We start from the raw sequence: 16,776 nt of genomic DNA, 5'->3' as shown, positions 1-16,776 counted from the left end.
TGTTTACCCTTTTGATTCTGAGTGGAAATAGTTAATTTAAACTGTCAAAATGGTGGGCTTTTTCAAACCACGCTTCACCAACTGCCTGATTCTTACCAAGACTGACACTTAAGTACGTAAACAAAAAAAAATCCAGGCACTTACATTGGAGGAGATATTTCCGGATAATTGTGTAAATCAACCCCCCCCCCCCCACCCACCCCAATTAAAGCTGTTTCTGTATTCAGATCTGTATAATTTGAGAATATTATACATACATTTCGGACTTAATTTTGCCAAATCAATAACAACAACTCATATAATCATTTTGCAAAAACGGGTGAAAACCTAAGACTGGCTATGTGGACTGACCCAATTTTGGAATAATGAATACATTGAATTTGGTGGATTTTGACATGCATGAATCGCGTTTTGTCAGATTAATGCAAAGACTGCTACTTTATTTATAGACACTCCCTGCTCAAAACAACCCTGCCTACATGGAGGTAGCTGTGAGGTTAATGGATCGACCTTTGCATGCTCATGTCTCACGGGATTCACTGGACGTAGATGTGAAAGTAAGTATATTGGGATATAATTTACATAGTTTGTTGTACTTTTGGATACAAAATGTTATTTCGTTATATCCTGACGCCGATGCCTGTGATTAACCAAACTACATGTTATGTAACTGTGTAATTTTAAAAAAAAAATATTTAGGACTGTAACCAATTTGAAATTAAAACATAAGTTATGCTTTTGAATAGGTTATACGAAATAACCTGATTGAAACCTGTACATACGTTTTTATAAACCACTTTGCAGATTACGACTTTCAACTGCCGCTTGTTAACCGGGTTGCTTACTATATATTCTGTTCAATATGGGAAATATTCCTTGCATAAATTGCATATTAATACTAGCCAGCTGAAGTGCTAACGGGTATTTTAAATTTCGTTGCAAGGTACACCATGTGAAAATCAACCTTGCAAGCATGGTGGTAGGTGCATAATTTCTGGAAGCACGTTTAGTTGTGTCTGTCCGAATGGGTATGTTGGAGACACATGTCAGGGTATGTTTTAAGAATTACTCTCGGTTTTGATTGACTTTTTAAAGCATCGAAAAGAAAAGAGATACAAACACGCTAATTAAAAATACACACAGCAGTGATTACATGTAACTAGATATCTTGCGTGTTTTCAAATTGCTGTGTCATATTTGTGGATAACTACATGTAACATTTTATAGACATTTCTCAATCAATCAATGAGTTTGGAAAACAAATGTCATTAATCATTGCTGTTATATATATGTAAAATGATGATGTTAGATGGCATAAACAATGTGTCCCACTCAGATTAAGACTTTAACAATGCAGATTTTAGATAGTATTTTCTATTCAATAAGAATTTAGTTAAGAATGTCAATGTCAGTGCTATTCAATTATGTATAATGATTATTATTCATGAACCCCCGTTAATCAACATCGAATATATTAAACATTTAAAGTGACACCTTGCTCCAGAAACCCGTGTAAATATTCCGGAAGATGTATCAACAGTGGCGAAACCTACGTCTGTGTTTGTCCTCCTGGTTTCTCCGGACAGGATTGTCAAGGTTTGTAGTAACAAGTAAAAGTTTAAATTATATACCATAAGTATGGAAACATATCTATGACATAATGTGGTTGAGAAATGTTTTAAACACGGAAAAGAATGTTAAATATGCACCAAAAAGCTATTCGTATAGGAATCTCATAGAAGAAAACTATATGTAACAGTGAATTACAGTAAATCAAACAATTCTGAATTTATTAGAGTGAATATTGCACTTTATATTGATATCTCTTCGTTATTGTTTTTATGCAATGTCAATATTGTTTTCACTTTAATCAATTCAGATTTTATATAACAATTACTGTGAAGGTATTCGTGGGTACCATTTCATAGTTAAGGGAAAAATTGTCAGTTCGTGGATTCTTGAATTTGTGGATTGGTCTATCATACAAACGGATGGGAAATTTCCCCTTCATTAAAAAACAAATTTCATGGTTTACCAGACCCACGAAAAAACCACTACCACTACCACTACGTCCATATTATTATCTCTTAGCTACTGGTATTAATATAATATTTTATACCATATACGTCATAGCTGTCTTGCTCCTTTATATTATGTATAATTGTTTTTTTAAAAAGCAATGGTATTACATGTTTACAGAAACGCCATGTTTACAACGACCATGTTTGTTTAATGGGACGTGTAAGGTTAATGGATTTACTTTTACATGTTCGTGCCTTGATGGATTCAGTGGAGAAAAATGTGAAGGTTGGTTATTTTATTATTATTATATTTATATTCACATTCACATTCTGAGATACACACACACACACACACACACACACACACACACACACACACACATATATATATATATATATATATATATATATATATATATATATATCTATATATATATATATATATATATCGATATTATACAAACGTCTCTTGTGGTGACATGTTATAAGTTATAGCAGTAGATTAATCCTACGAAGAGGATTGACCCGGCTAGCGAAAGCTATATTTTATATAGCTTGGCTGGCCGAGTGGTCTAGGGCGCTTGACTTAGTGCAGGCGGTGTTGCCATAGATGTCACAGCGGTACGAGTTCGAGTCCCGCGAAGGGAACGACCAAAAAACTGTATATATATATATATGTGACAAATCCATACGCTACACTGCTCCATCGGATCAAATTGATACAAGGAAGTCAACGTAAGCCTAAATAGGTCTAAAAAATTCCCAACGATGTTAGAACTGTCAAATTTCGCAAATTTGACAGTTGTAACATCGTTGGGAATTTCGGTAATTTAACTAATTCATGGCATTGTCGTATTTGCATGCCATTACATATATAGTTATATGCATTGATTGTTTTTGTTTTTGATTTGGTTTTGAATAGTTTTGTTTGTTTTGTTTCGTTTGTTTGTTTTGTTTTGTTTTAAAAATCGATGGAATCCTATTTGAAAAGTATTTCAAACATGAATTTCGTACATTTTTATTAAAGTTACACCATGTGAGAGTAAACCTTGCCTGAACGGTGGTGAATGCCGGATTATTGAGGGTAATTTCACATGCAATTGTCCTGATGGATATTACGGAGATACATGTCAGGGTTAGTAAATGCAGTTTTTTTAATATGCAACCGATTTGTCTATGTAGATAAATAGAATCAGTTACAGATATGATGGAAACCGTTAATGTGTCATTAAAAATGCATTAAGAATATAGCGTCATGTGCCAGATATCAAGTGGTTGTAAGATTGAACCATATGTCCTCTTTAGCAAATTTATACTTTCCGTTTTACTGATAGTAAAGACCTATACATGTAGATATTACATAGAATTTGAAAGTTTTCAAATTTTTCATATCTGTCATTAATTCGATTTTACACATAACAGGTTCACCCTGTGCCATCAACCCGTGTAGGAATTCAGGAAGTTGTAAGATAAGTGGTGACAGCTCTGTCTGCGTTTGCCCTCCAGGCTTTTCAGGAACCGAATGTCAAGGTCAGTGTATGTGATATCGAATAAAAATATATAGTAAGGTGACGATGCATTGTAATTAAGCGAGGTTTGTTATGATTTTATCAGCAATGAACGTAAGTCTTTATTAAAAGTACATGTTTATTGGACTATACATTATTCTATAACTTTTTTTTTCAAAGACACGCCTTGTACAAATCAGCCTTGTCTATATAATGGAAAGTGCTTGGCGAATGGGTCAACATTTTCGTGTTCCTGTCCAAGGGGCTTTAGTGGGGAAAGATGTGAAGGTAATTGTTTTATATGAAAAATGTTTAAACATATCCGATTATTAATGTAAGATGATATTCGGTTTGTCAAAGGACAATTTAAATTAGCGAATTTATAAGTAGTTATTTATTAACCTTATAAGAAAACCATAAAATCCACAGGACATGTTTGATTAAGCAGTTGATAAATGACATATCTACTCAAGTAAAGATTCTTAATAGTGGTTTCTTCGTGTTGATAGTATCACATTATCACTTGACATTTTTATATCATATATATATATATTATATATTATTAGCTCAAGGTTTGATATTGGCCCAACATCGTCAGGCTTGAGGGCTAATATCAACCAAGGGCTAATAATACATGTGATATACAAAATGTCATATGATGTTCTTTTTATCATATGTTGAACAATATGAGTGCAAAATAAGGGTAATAAATCATACATTTTGGAAACACCAAAAAACATAATATTTATTTTTCAACAATTTAATAATAACGGGATAATAACAGATAGCACTTTGATATCACTCACAGTTTTACGCTTTGTACGTTTTGTATTAATATTCTTCATAGACTCTATATATTCCATGGTATCGTCAATCTATATTTCCATCATACCCAGCTGTTCGTATGCTTCGTCGCTAGACGTCATATTTTAAACAAATACGAGGATTCCCGAGCGTTTACGGAAATGGGTATTATATATCACTTACGGAAAGCCATTAAATATCATTCCAAAGCATGTAATAACATTTTAGTATCAGCACGCTTGAACAGTCTTGAAAAATTTCATTTTTGTGGTCCTAAAACTTGCTTTATTATACAGTTAGAAATGATACTTATTTTCTATAAGTATATGATAATAAACAATAATCAATCGATATTTGATTATTTTAAGTTACTCCGTGTGAAAGCCAGCCATGCAAAAATGATGGAAAATGTACGCTTTTAGGGATAAATTTTACCTGTAGTTGCCCTCCTGGTTATTCTGGGCAGACCTGTCAAGGTAAGATGTCGTGAACATTTCGGTATTCAGTAGTCTAAATCAACTGATTATTTATAGCAATGATTTTAAAGTAAATATTCAGTGATAGAAATATATGCTTTGAAGGGTGCCGTGTTCGGAGTCATAAGACCAATGGCGTACATACAGCATAAGATACAAGATCCGTTTTAAATCAATGAAGTTAATCGAATTACGTTTTACAAAACCTTTACATGAATCTAGTATAGTAAGAAAAATCAAGGGAGCCAAAGTTATAGCGGTAATCAAAAGAATGTAATGCAGGGACAAAGGCCAGACATGGAAAATAGATATACACAACAACAAAATATAAAGTAACTAAAATCATACATACAAAGTAAAAAAGCAAATGAGCAACTCGGATTCCACTAAAAACTGGGAACATGGACCAGATGCGCCGGTAGGGTAAGCGTCCCCTGCTTTTCTAGAAACACCCGCCGAGTTAAACGTATTCTTGATTTTTTCAGTGACCCCATGCACTGCTAATCCATGTCAGAATTTTGGTACATGTATTAATAGAAACGACACGTATATGTGTGATTGTCCTGCAGGTTTTTCAGGACGTATCTGTCAAGGTAAGGCATTTTCGTATTTTATCATTCGGTTAGACACAACATTGCTACATCCAGATAAGGAACCTAAACTATACATGTGTAACCCTGCTTAAATGTATGCATGACAATGTATAAGGTAAATTAATATTCATCGCCATCGTTTGACCAGTATTTTTGTTATTCAAGTTAAAATTGATATTAGCTACCTTGTTGAAAATCCCTTTTCTGAACAACAGCAACATCGTCGTTATTTTTTAGTACAATACCCAATTATATAATGTATCAATCTGTTAATCATTTATCTATCTTGTAGAAACTCCGTGTACAAGTGATCCATGTGGATACAACGGAACGTGTGAGGTCATAAATTCTACGTTTTCCTGTTCATGCAATGATGGATACAGCGGTGACAGATGTGAAAGTGTGCTTCGATTTTTATTGAAATGAGTGTACATGTGTATAAAGTAAAAATCAATCGTTGTTTTCTTTTTTACTTTTGTTGTTTTGATTTGAAGGTTATAGTTTCTGTATATTCACTTATTAAGCTTGTAATTGTATTTACAAATGAAAGGTTAAACAATGCACATATATATTAGATTTCGTTTAAAGCTGACTGCATTTATAAGCGTCATGAATGTTGTGTTGACGTCAGCACTTAAAACTTGCAAATTGGTATTCATTTTAGATACACCATGCGATAAAGTTGTGTGTGAAAATGATGGGACATGTCAGATCACTGGAAGCAATTATACCTGTAACTGTCCTCAAGGGTATTCAGGAATATTTTGTCATGGTTTGTTGTTGAGATTATTATCATTGATATTTGAAAAGGTACATTTTTTTTCCAAATATTTACAATCCACGTGCGCCATCATGTAAGAAACTAAAACTGACATAGCTAGCGTAAAATGTTCAGCCAATTATGGACAAATATGACCCGTATAAGGTGACCGTAATGTAAAGCATGGACCGCTGTTGTCCTATTAGAATCGAAATAAATCACGGAAACTCCATATTCATATTATCATTGTCTTACAATGGGCTGACTTTTTTATAATTTAATTCATATATCAATTCAACAGTATCGCCATGTACTTCAAGTCCATGTGAAAATTCTGGAAATTGCATAAACAGTGGGGACACCTATTTATGTGTGTGTCCTATTGGCTTTTCTGGACAAAATTGCCAAGGTAAGTTTAGTTTGTAAATCTTCCTTATGAATATGCTATTCACACTTTTTGATAAAGCATTTCCAGACGGTATCGATATTTTATAACTTTTTATATCTATTTTAATCAAAAGCTTTTCGTACATAATGTTTATAATGATACAAGGCATAGTTAAGTTTTAGCAAAAATAAGACATGAACTTTGAGACAAATGAACGTAACAATCCGTTTATACTTGAATAATCAATTGAATTTTTTAGTTGTTGTGCATATCTGTTATAATACTATAATTATGTTTAAAATAACTTTTTTGTTGATTTATACGGTCTTTAAGTTTTTACTCCATGTTCAATAGAAACCCCAATTACTAACTAAAAGAGCAATAGTCAAGAAGAACTTACAAGTTGGGTTAAATTACTTTAATTGATTTCATTAAATGTATTTAAAACACTAGATAATTTAGGTCGATAATAAAGCGTCCGGGAGAAATTAGAAGACAAACATCCAGCATGCAATCTTTAACTTTATTTGGAATTGAAATCTTTGTTTTAATCAAAGTAACAGAATCACAGTTCTGTTCATTTTTAGCCTTTTACGAAGTATATGAACATAATACAGATTTACACTGAAACTATAACAACGATACTTTTTAGTAATAACTTTTTAATTTAAGTGACCCCTTGCTCATCTGATCCGTGTCAAAACGCCGGAAGCTGTATTATCAGAAATGATACGTTTCAATGTGCATGTTCTCCAGGATTCTATGGGGACCTTTGTATAGGTAAGTTTCAACAAACTTTTTATGTAATTAATGTGTTGAGATAATGTTTGCTTTATTGTTAACATATTGTTGGTAAATTGTTAGAAGTCTGCGTATAATTTTCAAGTAACTATTTGCTATTATAGATACGCCATGTACAAGAAATCCATGTCTCCATAATGGTAGGTGCGAGGTTACTGAATCAACATTCACTTGTACATGCGATGATGGTTATAGTGGAGACGTATGTGAAGGTATGATTATTGTTAACGTATTAATTTTCGCGGTTGCTAATTTTTGCGTATCTTCTCAAATGCACATATTGAGCGGTATCAATTTTTGCGGTTTCAAAAGTATGCTTACCGTTAAATAGTGCTAAAAATAAGTTTGGTGTGTACTATTTGTCGCGGTTTTCTCCCTACCGCTAACATAGCGAAAAGAAGTACACCGCGAAAATTACATTATATTTTTATTTTCAAAGAAAATGAGTTTTGGTTAAAACAAATATAATGGACCCAATTTCTTCAATTTTACTGTTCAATTGATTCAAAAGATCTTTTTGCACTTGATAGCAATTGCTGTATCTTTACCTTCGTAGTTTTGTGTGGGTATAATTTGACATTGTTGGAGTACTAAAATGGGGTTTAATTGTGTACTCAAATTTGGTTTTGTGGATTACAGAATCGAATGACAACAATACAAAACAATACAAAACAAACAAAAACATAAAAATAAACAAAACAAAATACTAAATGGCCTTTTTTACTCGAAAGATTCTCCCAGTACACAGTTGGGAATAATCCAAATGGATCGATCGAACCTTGTGTCAAGGGGTTCTAACTAAATAATGTTCTGACGGTCAAACGGTTCTTTGGAATGCTACTTTAAGTATCACTTTAAATATTCTGTGTCAAAACTGTATTAAGGAAGGAGACATTCACATTCCACAAATAATGAAGTATAAAGGCATGAATTCATGACATTAATTTTGATTGGCATAAACTGAGAGTGTGGATGGGTAAAGGCTTTTTTGTATACATCATTTATGAAATTATAATTCTGTTTCGAGAAATGTCCTTGACAAATACACAATTATGTATTTTGTTAATCACTCACTCATGAAAATATTTTATCTCATCAGTAAACTTAGTCCATGCTAAACAATTCGAGTAGAGTCCAGGTTGCTCATTCACATTTGTTTCTATGTAATATTTCAGGCTATTTGTAATTTTATTTGTGCGTCTATTTTCTTTATCTTGAATTACTTTCTGTATTAAAGTTCTAATCAGTGTTCTCTTCATTTTCGTTTTACATATTTCTGAACCACAAACTGTCAAAAATGTTCTGTTAAGATACATTATAGTTTACTTAATTCGTGATAAGATAAAGTTTATCATCCAAATGGACAAGCAAAAAAGGCGCCTGTTCAAACATATTTTGTATTTTTAGTTACACCATGCTCTGTAAACCCATGCAAGAATTCTGGAAATTGTATCACCAGTGGTGACACCTATGTTTGTGTGTGTGTTCAAGGTTTCTCAGGACGTGATTGTGAAGGTAAGTTCTAACAGCAAATTGTTCGTTTTTGTTTTTACGTGCACCTACGAAAGAAAGAAACCTTTTTGTGAATAATGAATGGAATTATATTTTTTACATAGAAACGCCTTGTACGAGCAGGCCATGTCTTTACAACGGCAGCTGTGAAGTTATTGGCTCGACGTTTGCTTGTTCCTGTATAAATGGGTTTAGCGGAGTAAAATGTGAAGGTATGAATACATTTGAACCATTTACTGATTTTCCATTTCAGAGAATGAACCCGGCAAGGTTTATTTCTTTAGGATAGCAAAGAATGTTTGATGTTGTTATGTAAGAACGGCAAATAGCAGTAATACATTCAGATATAGAGTTTAATCGAAACATATTTCAATTCACGAGAAATGGTTCAAATACTTTTATTTTTTTATAACTTTTTTACCTTTGACTTTGACTGCACTATTCTTTTTCTAGTGACACCTTGTGAAAGCCAACCTTGTAAGTATGACGGAAAATGTCAAGTGAAGGAAAACAACTATATATGCAATTGTCCCCCTGGATATTCAGGTGATACATGCCAAGGTAAATCCTGCTATTAATTGACCTAAATGTACATGTATTCTATATAGTACATAGTATATTATAGTTCGTTAAATGAATATGAATCTCAGTCAGATTTGAGGAATTTAAAATAGTAGATATGTAACATATAATAGAAATTGATCTGGGAACATGAAAAAGAGGTTTTGTTTGTAGGCAAGTTAGCGTTTAGCTTTAGATACAAAACTTACGTCAATAGATAATTACAAAATGCAAAGTTCTAAACAAATAAGAAAACAATTATGACGGTTCGAAATTGAATTTCATAACAGGAACAATTCGTAAGTCCTTTATGGATATGATATTATTCTGTAGTTTCGGAAAAAGGAAAAGAAAGTAAATGTTTGGAAACTAAGCAGGTGATTTTATGAAAGTGTTAAAAACCAAAATATGAGACTTTAATTGATTTTCCTAATTTTCATTACATAATGATTAAATGTTTCATAACCATCACGGACTTACATTACAATATCGCACTCCAATTTTTTAGTCTGAGGTTATAAACTTTTATTTATTTAATTTTGTTCAACCCTTTTTTTATTTTAAGAGACACCCTGCACTGTTAATCCATGTCAAAATTCCGGAAGTTGTTTCACGATAAATGACACATTTCACTGTTTGTGCCCTTTGGGGTTCTCTGGAAGGCACTGCCAAGGTGAGCAAAAAGTACTGTTTTGGTACCATACACTGTTTTGATAAAAACATTTGCTTTATCATCCTAATCGTAGCATGAATATATGCAAACTCGCGTAACAAATTCAATTAACAGAGGTTCATTTGTGTTTTACTCTTTTTACACATTCGACATTTTCTAATGTTTGTGCCCTTTGAGTTTCTATGGACGGCATTGCCAAGGTGAGCCGGAAGTAATAATTTTGGATCAAAACTGTCTTCATATAAACATTTGCTTCATTACTATTAAAGTAGCATGAATACGCGTTATCGATTCAATTAACAGAGATGCATTTGTGTTTCACTTTTTTTTAATTTTTCGTTTATAGATACACCGTGTACGAACGAGCCGTGCCTCTATAACGGCAGGTGCGAGGTCAACGGGTCAACTTTTACTTGTTTATGTGTTGGGGGATACAGTGGATATAAGTGTGAAGGTACAACATAATAAGAGATTTATTTCACACGTATTGTGTTATTGAGGTCTATAGTTAAATCTTCCCTTGGAAATGTGACTTCCAAAATTGATGGTTTGATTATCTAAATTGTACCTGTCGGAAAATACAACGCTGCAATAACTTGCATAAAGTGCATTTTCAGTTTATTACATTTGAACTAATACATCTTGTATGCAATATTTACTACACATGTACAGAAATCAGTATCGTATGGTTTCCCTTAACCTAAACATTAACGTATATTTTAGAAACTCCATGTGAGATAAATCCTTGCATCAACGGCGGAGAGTGCAAAGTCTCCGGAAGTAACTATACGTGTCTGTGTCCGGCAGGATATTCTGGTGATAAATGTCAAGGTTTGTAATAAAGAGATTGCTCTATTATATAGACAAAACAAGTATACGTGATGCCTAATACTGAATGCATAATGCCTACTTTTATTTGCAAATTTAGTGTCAAAGGACCATGATTACCAAATTGATTGATGTTAGGCTACCTATTTCAGTACAACAAATATGAATAAAAAATAGATATTTTAGTTCTTAAAGTACTTCACACAATTTTACAACTATACATACATGTATGAACATATTACAATATGTACATGAAATTAGTTCTAGAAAAAAACAGACTGAGTTTTAATAATTTGTTATATAGATCTCGTACTAACTTTTGTAAACATTCCAGTGTACCGGTCTATGGAACAATATATCCGAAAACGCCAGAAATTATAATACGTCATCGTCTTTCAAAGCATCTTATTTCATGTCTTAAGGCCCAAGCAGGGTCCAAATGCGCAGCCCTGGTGGAGGCCCAGGAAACAAAGCCCCGGGAAATCCACAGATTTCAGGTTTTTTAACCATTTTAGCATGATCTGAGCATGGTTTACACTTACAGTATGGGGTAGTTATTGGTGATGTCAATTTTTCGTTGGATGGCAAAAAATCCATTGAGTGGCATGGGCCATCAACCTTAAATTGTCAGTTTTTTTTTCTTTTTCAACTTTTTTTCATTTTTTGGACAAAAAAAAATGAAAAATTATTTTGCTTCCCTACACTGCCAATAAAGTTCTTTTTATCCGTGATATTTTAAATAAATATTCAGTAATTGGACTAAACGTGTTATAAATTCCCACTTACAAAATAGGAATTATTTTATTTAAATGAAATATTTTACAGAACCAAAATTGGATATAAAATAACAAAGTACAAATTTTGAAAATTGGGATTCTAATCATGAAATTGTCAATTGTTTATTTGCCAACCAATTTGGCACTTAATGATATGCAAATTAGTGAATATGACATCACTAATGAGATTGGCGAACTCTCCTTTTTTTGCATTAATTTGCGAAAATGCAAACTACTGATTCATTTCATATTGACACTCTGTCAAATCAAGAAACTTGGAGAAACAAGACAAAAAAATCGATCTCTTTTACTTACAGTTCGTCCTTTTTCTCTAATTTTACAATGTTCGTTGCTTTCCGAATGGTCGTTGAACCCACCAGATACAATGTCAACTGGTTCTTTTTTTACGAATACCGCTTTCGCAACCGAAATAACAACTTCCGTTTTTAAACCAGTCCGGACTGGTTCAAGGTTCAGTCGTTACCAGAATCCGATAAGAGTATCCGCTACAGAACCAGTTAACAAAGTTTACAAAAGCCATAAGTAATAAAACATGCCATAATTTTCTGGAGGATTTTGATTAAATCAGAAAGACAACCAAGCGTTATGATTTGACTAAGTGGGAAAAATGATAAAAAATCAGACCTCACCCCCTCTAAACTTTTCTCAATGAATTTACACTGATTTAAAAAATGACCAAAATCTCCCAAAAAAGCGGAAATCCGCGGATCCGCGGAAACTTTCATCCCTGTATCTATCAATTATTTCTATAGTATAAGGTACCTATATGAGTCTTTCCTGTCTAAATACAGGATGTTATTATTATTACAATGCATGCTACATATTTTCATAAAGGGATAATGAGATACATTATATATTATCATTATCCTTTATTGCACTCCAGTGTACTGGACGTATCGCCTTGAAATGATGGGCTTTACATTAAATTAAAAGGAAAACATTTACTGTTACATTTTGAACTAAATATTATTTAAATACTGCTTTTAATCTTGGATAAAATATAGAATCTACAACGATAACGAGTTGATTATGGAATTTTACAAGATGTGAGAAATTCATAATCAACAAACTGAGTGTGGATTCTCTTTCTCCAATTACCTAAAAACTTCAAAAACAACCAAAGATGAAAAGCGCACGCAAAGTTATGACTCCGATTCGTCAGAAACATGTTGACGTCATACAAACGCAAACATCCCAAACAAAAGAGACCAGACGATTTAAAAAGTTTTTTTTTTTCACTTCAAATCTTCCCGAGTCCCTTCATAATTCTTATTTAAGGTAAGAAAACACCAACATTATATCATTTAACTACAATGGCAATTGAGGCAATTCATGATGGAATCCAAGACAATCGATTTCTAAGCCAATCGAACTCTGAGAATTAAAAAAAAAACATCACTAATGATGATAACATTTTTTTTCCATACCGGTCAATCCAAGACAATCGATTTCTAAGCCAATCGAACTCTGAGAATAAAAAAAAACATCACTAATGATGAGAAAATTTTTTTCCATACCGGTCAAGCGGTATGAAAATTGACGCAAAATTAGACAAATCAAGTTATAACATTAGAGTTATTGACCCGCCTAACTGCGTTACTGATCGATAACTGATTTTCGACTGACCATGGTTTAATGTTAATTGGTGGATGGGCGTGTTTTTAAACTAACGCATCGTACTTTAAACATCAATTTTGGTTGCATTGATCGATTCAAGTATTGCATTATATTTACAGTAACACCATGTTCTGTCAATCCGTGCATGAATTCAGGGAAATGCATCAGCACAGGCGACACCTATGCTTGCATGTGTCCTTCAGGGTTCTCCGGAAAGGATTGCCAAGGTAAGTCTTAAAAATGAAAAAAAGGAGTGAAAGGTTAAAAATGCCCAGTAAAATTATTTCCAATTACGGCAAATATTCAGCATGACAACATACCCAATGATTCAACTTACTCTATTGTAATTGTTATTTTTAGTGTCACCATGTTCAAACGATCCTTGTCTGTACAATGGAATCTGTACAACTAATGGTTCGACGTTTTTCTGTACTTGCGCTGACGGGTATAGTGGTGATAGATGTGAAGGTAATTCTTATTAATATGATTTCTTTTAAGTCTCTTTTTTACATAAAATTATTGTGTGGAACACATGGTTAGATGTGTATTGTTAAATATCAAGTTGCAAAAAGTGAAATTAGATTAATACATAATAATTTATGTATATTGATTGCCGTGTTCCCGTTCTTATAAATTTCAATAATTCACACTATGAAATAAATTCGGAAAATTCGCTCTTGAACGTTTTCACGTGCTAACGTCACACCTTTGATATCAATCTGCCAATTACAGAATTTAAAATTCAAATTAAAAATAAGCGATAAATTATGAAGAAAGTATGTATGATATATAGAATATTCAATTGATTATCGTGAGTAAACAAAATATTACCAATCTTATCAACTTCGCTTGTAGATTTAGCTCATGCGTTGTTAAGGTTCAACACACTGTTTAAACTCGGCGTTCTGTGGCACTTGGGATCATATTTTGGTTATTCACTCAGTCAATTAAATATCATTTTGATATTTGATATGCTTAATATAGAACACAAATAAAAACATGATTACGTGTAACAGGTGAATATTTAAAAGTATGTATCAAATGTAAGGTGAAAGTATAGGACAATGTATAAACTTGAACTAGAATATTGTTTAAACTGTTAAAATGATGCACGTACACTTGTTTTGTATCTAAGTTTCACCCTGTGAGAGTCAACCCTGCAAAAATGGTGGAAAATGTCAAAATGCAAAAACCGGTTACATGTGCCTCTGCCCAACGGGATTTTCTGGAGATTTTTGCCAGGGTATGATAAAATGTTTCTTTTAATCAATCTTTTCTGGTGTTTACTTGAAACCGTATTTCGATGGTTGTGAATTCCGACACAGAGGGCAATCGATTTGTTTGTTTGTTTTTAATTTACTTTAGGAGAGAGATATCAGCTACAAAATGAAAGTCTTACATTAAATAAGGTGTAAATACGGGTAAAAAAGTAAAACAACAAAATATCGACAGAAGCACACACCAAAAATATAAACATATACACACAAAAACGAAAACTACGAAATAAACCTCGAATAAAGTATAATTATGTTTGCGACAATATCTACAACCTTAAGTGTAAATTTTTGTAAGAATCAGGCAGAATATGAAAAGTAAGGAACATGCATGTCTAAAACCTACCAATCTGACAATTGTATTTCACTGCTGTATGCTTTGCCTACTTCGAAGTAACAGCAATGGATCTCTGCATCACTGGATTTGGTAATTGTTTAATATAGAATGTAATAAAAATGAGTTTCTTGACAGTTATCTGCCCTTGAAATGCCAATCTTTATTGCATTTTAATAAAATAATAACTCAATTTACTGATGTGATATAGAACTCCTGTCTTCTATCATTGATTGTGATGGTGCAAATAGTCAAAATACACTTTCAAAATGGTGGGTTTTTCATACTATGTTTCATCTACTATACAATTCATTCAGAGGCTGACACTCAATTGATCTATTGTGTTTTTATTAATTACGTTATTCCTTATACAGTGACTCCATGCACTTCGAATCCTTGTCTCAATTCTGGTCGTTGTGTTAACACCGGTGACACCTATAGCTGTATATGCAAACCAGGATTCTCTGGACGTGATTGTCATTGTAAGATAAGAGCTATCATTGTAATTTGTAAACCAATTATACATGTCACATTTATTCAAGTGAATATGCGACGGATTGAATCTGTACATATACGAAATGTAGATAGTCACAATAATGGTATAATATTTAGTCTATCATTTTGAGTTAAATTATTCATCTTCTTTCAGAATTTCTCAAAATGCACTATCAGTTTGAAATTGAATTCCAGATCTTAATTGCAATACGGATAATCAAAATAACGAAACGTCAAAATTAGACTACTTAAGTAGCTGTCTTTGTAAGAATCATGCAAAATCTGAAAAATGTGATACACCCCTAAAAAAGGCTACATATTTTTATTTTTGTAATTAAGTTGTTTTATGGGTCTATACTATGAAATGAGTAAATATTCAGTCAAATCTGCCTGCTCTTAGAAGATAATCAACATTGGAAATCCAGTAGATTCTATTGTATTTGCGCGTCATTTATAGCGTTATATGATACATACTATAAGAGATTTTCGTCCTTTTAAAGTATTGATCGCTTGTATCAAAGCCTTCTTCGGCTTCATCTTCTCCTAGCCTTATTATAAAACCTCATTCCTTATTTACTGTAAAATAATAGATTAAAACAGGACTAAAATCAGCAATAGATTATTTTTAATAGTGTTGAATTTTTTGAAGTCACACCATGCACCGACTTACCATGTATGAACAATGGCAGCTGTCAGGTTCAAGGAAGAGTATTTTCTTGTTCATGTATGAGCGGATACAATGGAAAAAGATGTGAAGGTAAATAGGTGGATTTCAACTCCGCTCGAAAAAAAGAAATGATGGCATGAGTAAAGTTAAAAACCAGGAAAGTTTGTTATTACTCTATATGTATTATCCAATATAAAAAAATAATTTGATCACACTAGATATTTATTTTTAAAAGTAACAATTACAACCGAATAATTTTGGTAAAAACTCGTATTTAAATATTCAACCAGATTTTTTTAACGTACTAAAAATAAACCATTATATAAATCTTGCTACCAATTACCATAGTATGAATGAAATAACTATATGTTTTATTTTAAATTCTACCGGATTTCAGAAACACCATGTACAAGTAATCCATGCAATAACAAAGGGAAATGCCGGGTCATGGGAAGCAATTATATATGTGTGTGTCCTTCTGGATATTCTGGGGATACGTGCCATGGTTTGTAAGATTATTCTAAAGATTATACGCTACTAATTCATATTACTTCTTTATTTTCTCCAATGAAATGAAAATATTCTGTCTCATTTCCCCAAATTTCCTCGTTCATCAATTTTACATTTAGTTTACATCCAAGTGTACATTTACTAAAAATATTAAAAG

The 16,776-nt window shown here is 32.5% G+C and overlaps 1 protein-coding gene across 6 annotated transcripts in view; it reads left to right on the top strand.

Annotated features, from left to right (window-relative positions):
• The window catches only part of LOC148598717 (uncharacterized), a 40,829-nt gene that overhangs the window by 10,975 nt on the left and 13,078 nt on the right, over positions 1-16,776 (top strand). For all 6 annotated transcript variants that reach the window (XR_015918302.1, XR_015918301.1, XM_088560007.1 and 3 more), the window contains exons 6-31: positions 450-557; positions 944-1,051; positions 1,489-1,596; positions 2,200-2,307; positions 3,049-3,156; positions 3,444-3,551; positions 3,710-3,817; positions 4,702-4,809; positions 5,295-5,402; positions 5,695-5,802; positions 6,067-6,174; positions 6,464-6,571; positions 7,223-7,330; positions 7,456-7,563; positions 8,759-8,866; positions 8,968-9,075; positions 9,317-9,424; positions 9,990-10,097; positions 10,444-10,551; positions 10,821-10,928; positions 13,459-13,566; positions 13,700-13,807; positions 14,475-14,582; positions 15,322-15,429; positions 16,092-16,199; positions 16,507-16,614. Coding sequence is in view for 4 of the 6 variants with exons in the window: in XM_088560007.1 (XP_088416133.1) it covers positions 450-557; positions 944-1,051; positions 1,489-1,596; positions 2,200-2,307; positions 3,049-3,156; positions 3,444-3,551; positions 3,710-3,817; positions 4,702-4,809; positions 5,295-5,402; positions 5,695-5,802; positions 6,067-6,174; positions 6,464-6,571; positions 7,223-7,330; positions 7,456-7,563; positions 8,759-8,866; positions 8,968-9,075; positions 9,317-9,424; positions 9,990-10,097; positions 10,444-10,551; positions 10,821-10,928; positions 13,459-13,566; positions 13,700-13,807; positions 14,475-14,582; positions 15,322-15,429; positions 16,092-16,199; positions 16,507-16,614 (2,808 nt within the window). In the remaining 2 variants the exon portion in view is untranslated. The remainder of the gene's footprint in view (positions 1-449; positions 558-943; positions 1,052-1,488; positions 1,597-2,199; positions 2,308-3,048; positions 3,157-3,443; positions 3,552-3,709; positions 3,818-4,701; positions 4,810-5,294; positions 5,403-5,694; positions 5,803-6,066; positions 6,175-6,463; positions 6,572-7,222; positions 7,331-7,455; positions 7,564-8,758; positions 8,867-8,967; positions 9,076-9,316; positions 9,425-9,989; positions 10,098-10,443; positions 10,552-10,820; positions 10,929-13,458; positions 13,567-13,699; positions 13,808-14,474; positions 14,583-15,321; positions 15,430-16,091; positions 16,200-16,506; positions 16,615-16,776) is intronic.

This window comes from Perna viridis, chromosome 14, assembly GCF_037379345.1.
Source record: "Perna viridis isolate PV_CMFRI_1.1 ecotype Kerala chromosome 14, ASM3737934v1, whole genome shotgun sequence".
Classification (NCBI taxonomy): Eukaryota; Metazoa; Mollusca; class Bivalvia; order Mytilida; family Mytilidae; genus Perna; species Perna viridis.
The sequence above is the reverse complement of the archived record's forward strand: the minus strand, read 5'-3'. Positions and strand labels throughout refer to the sequence as shown.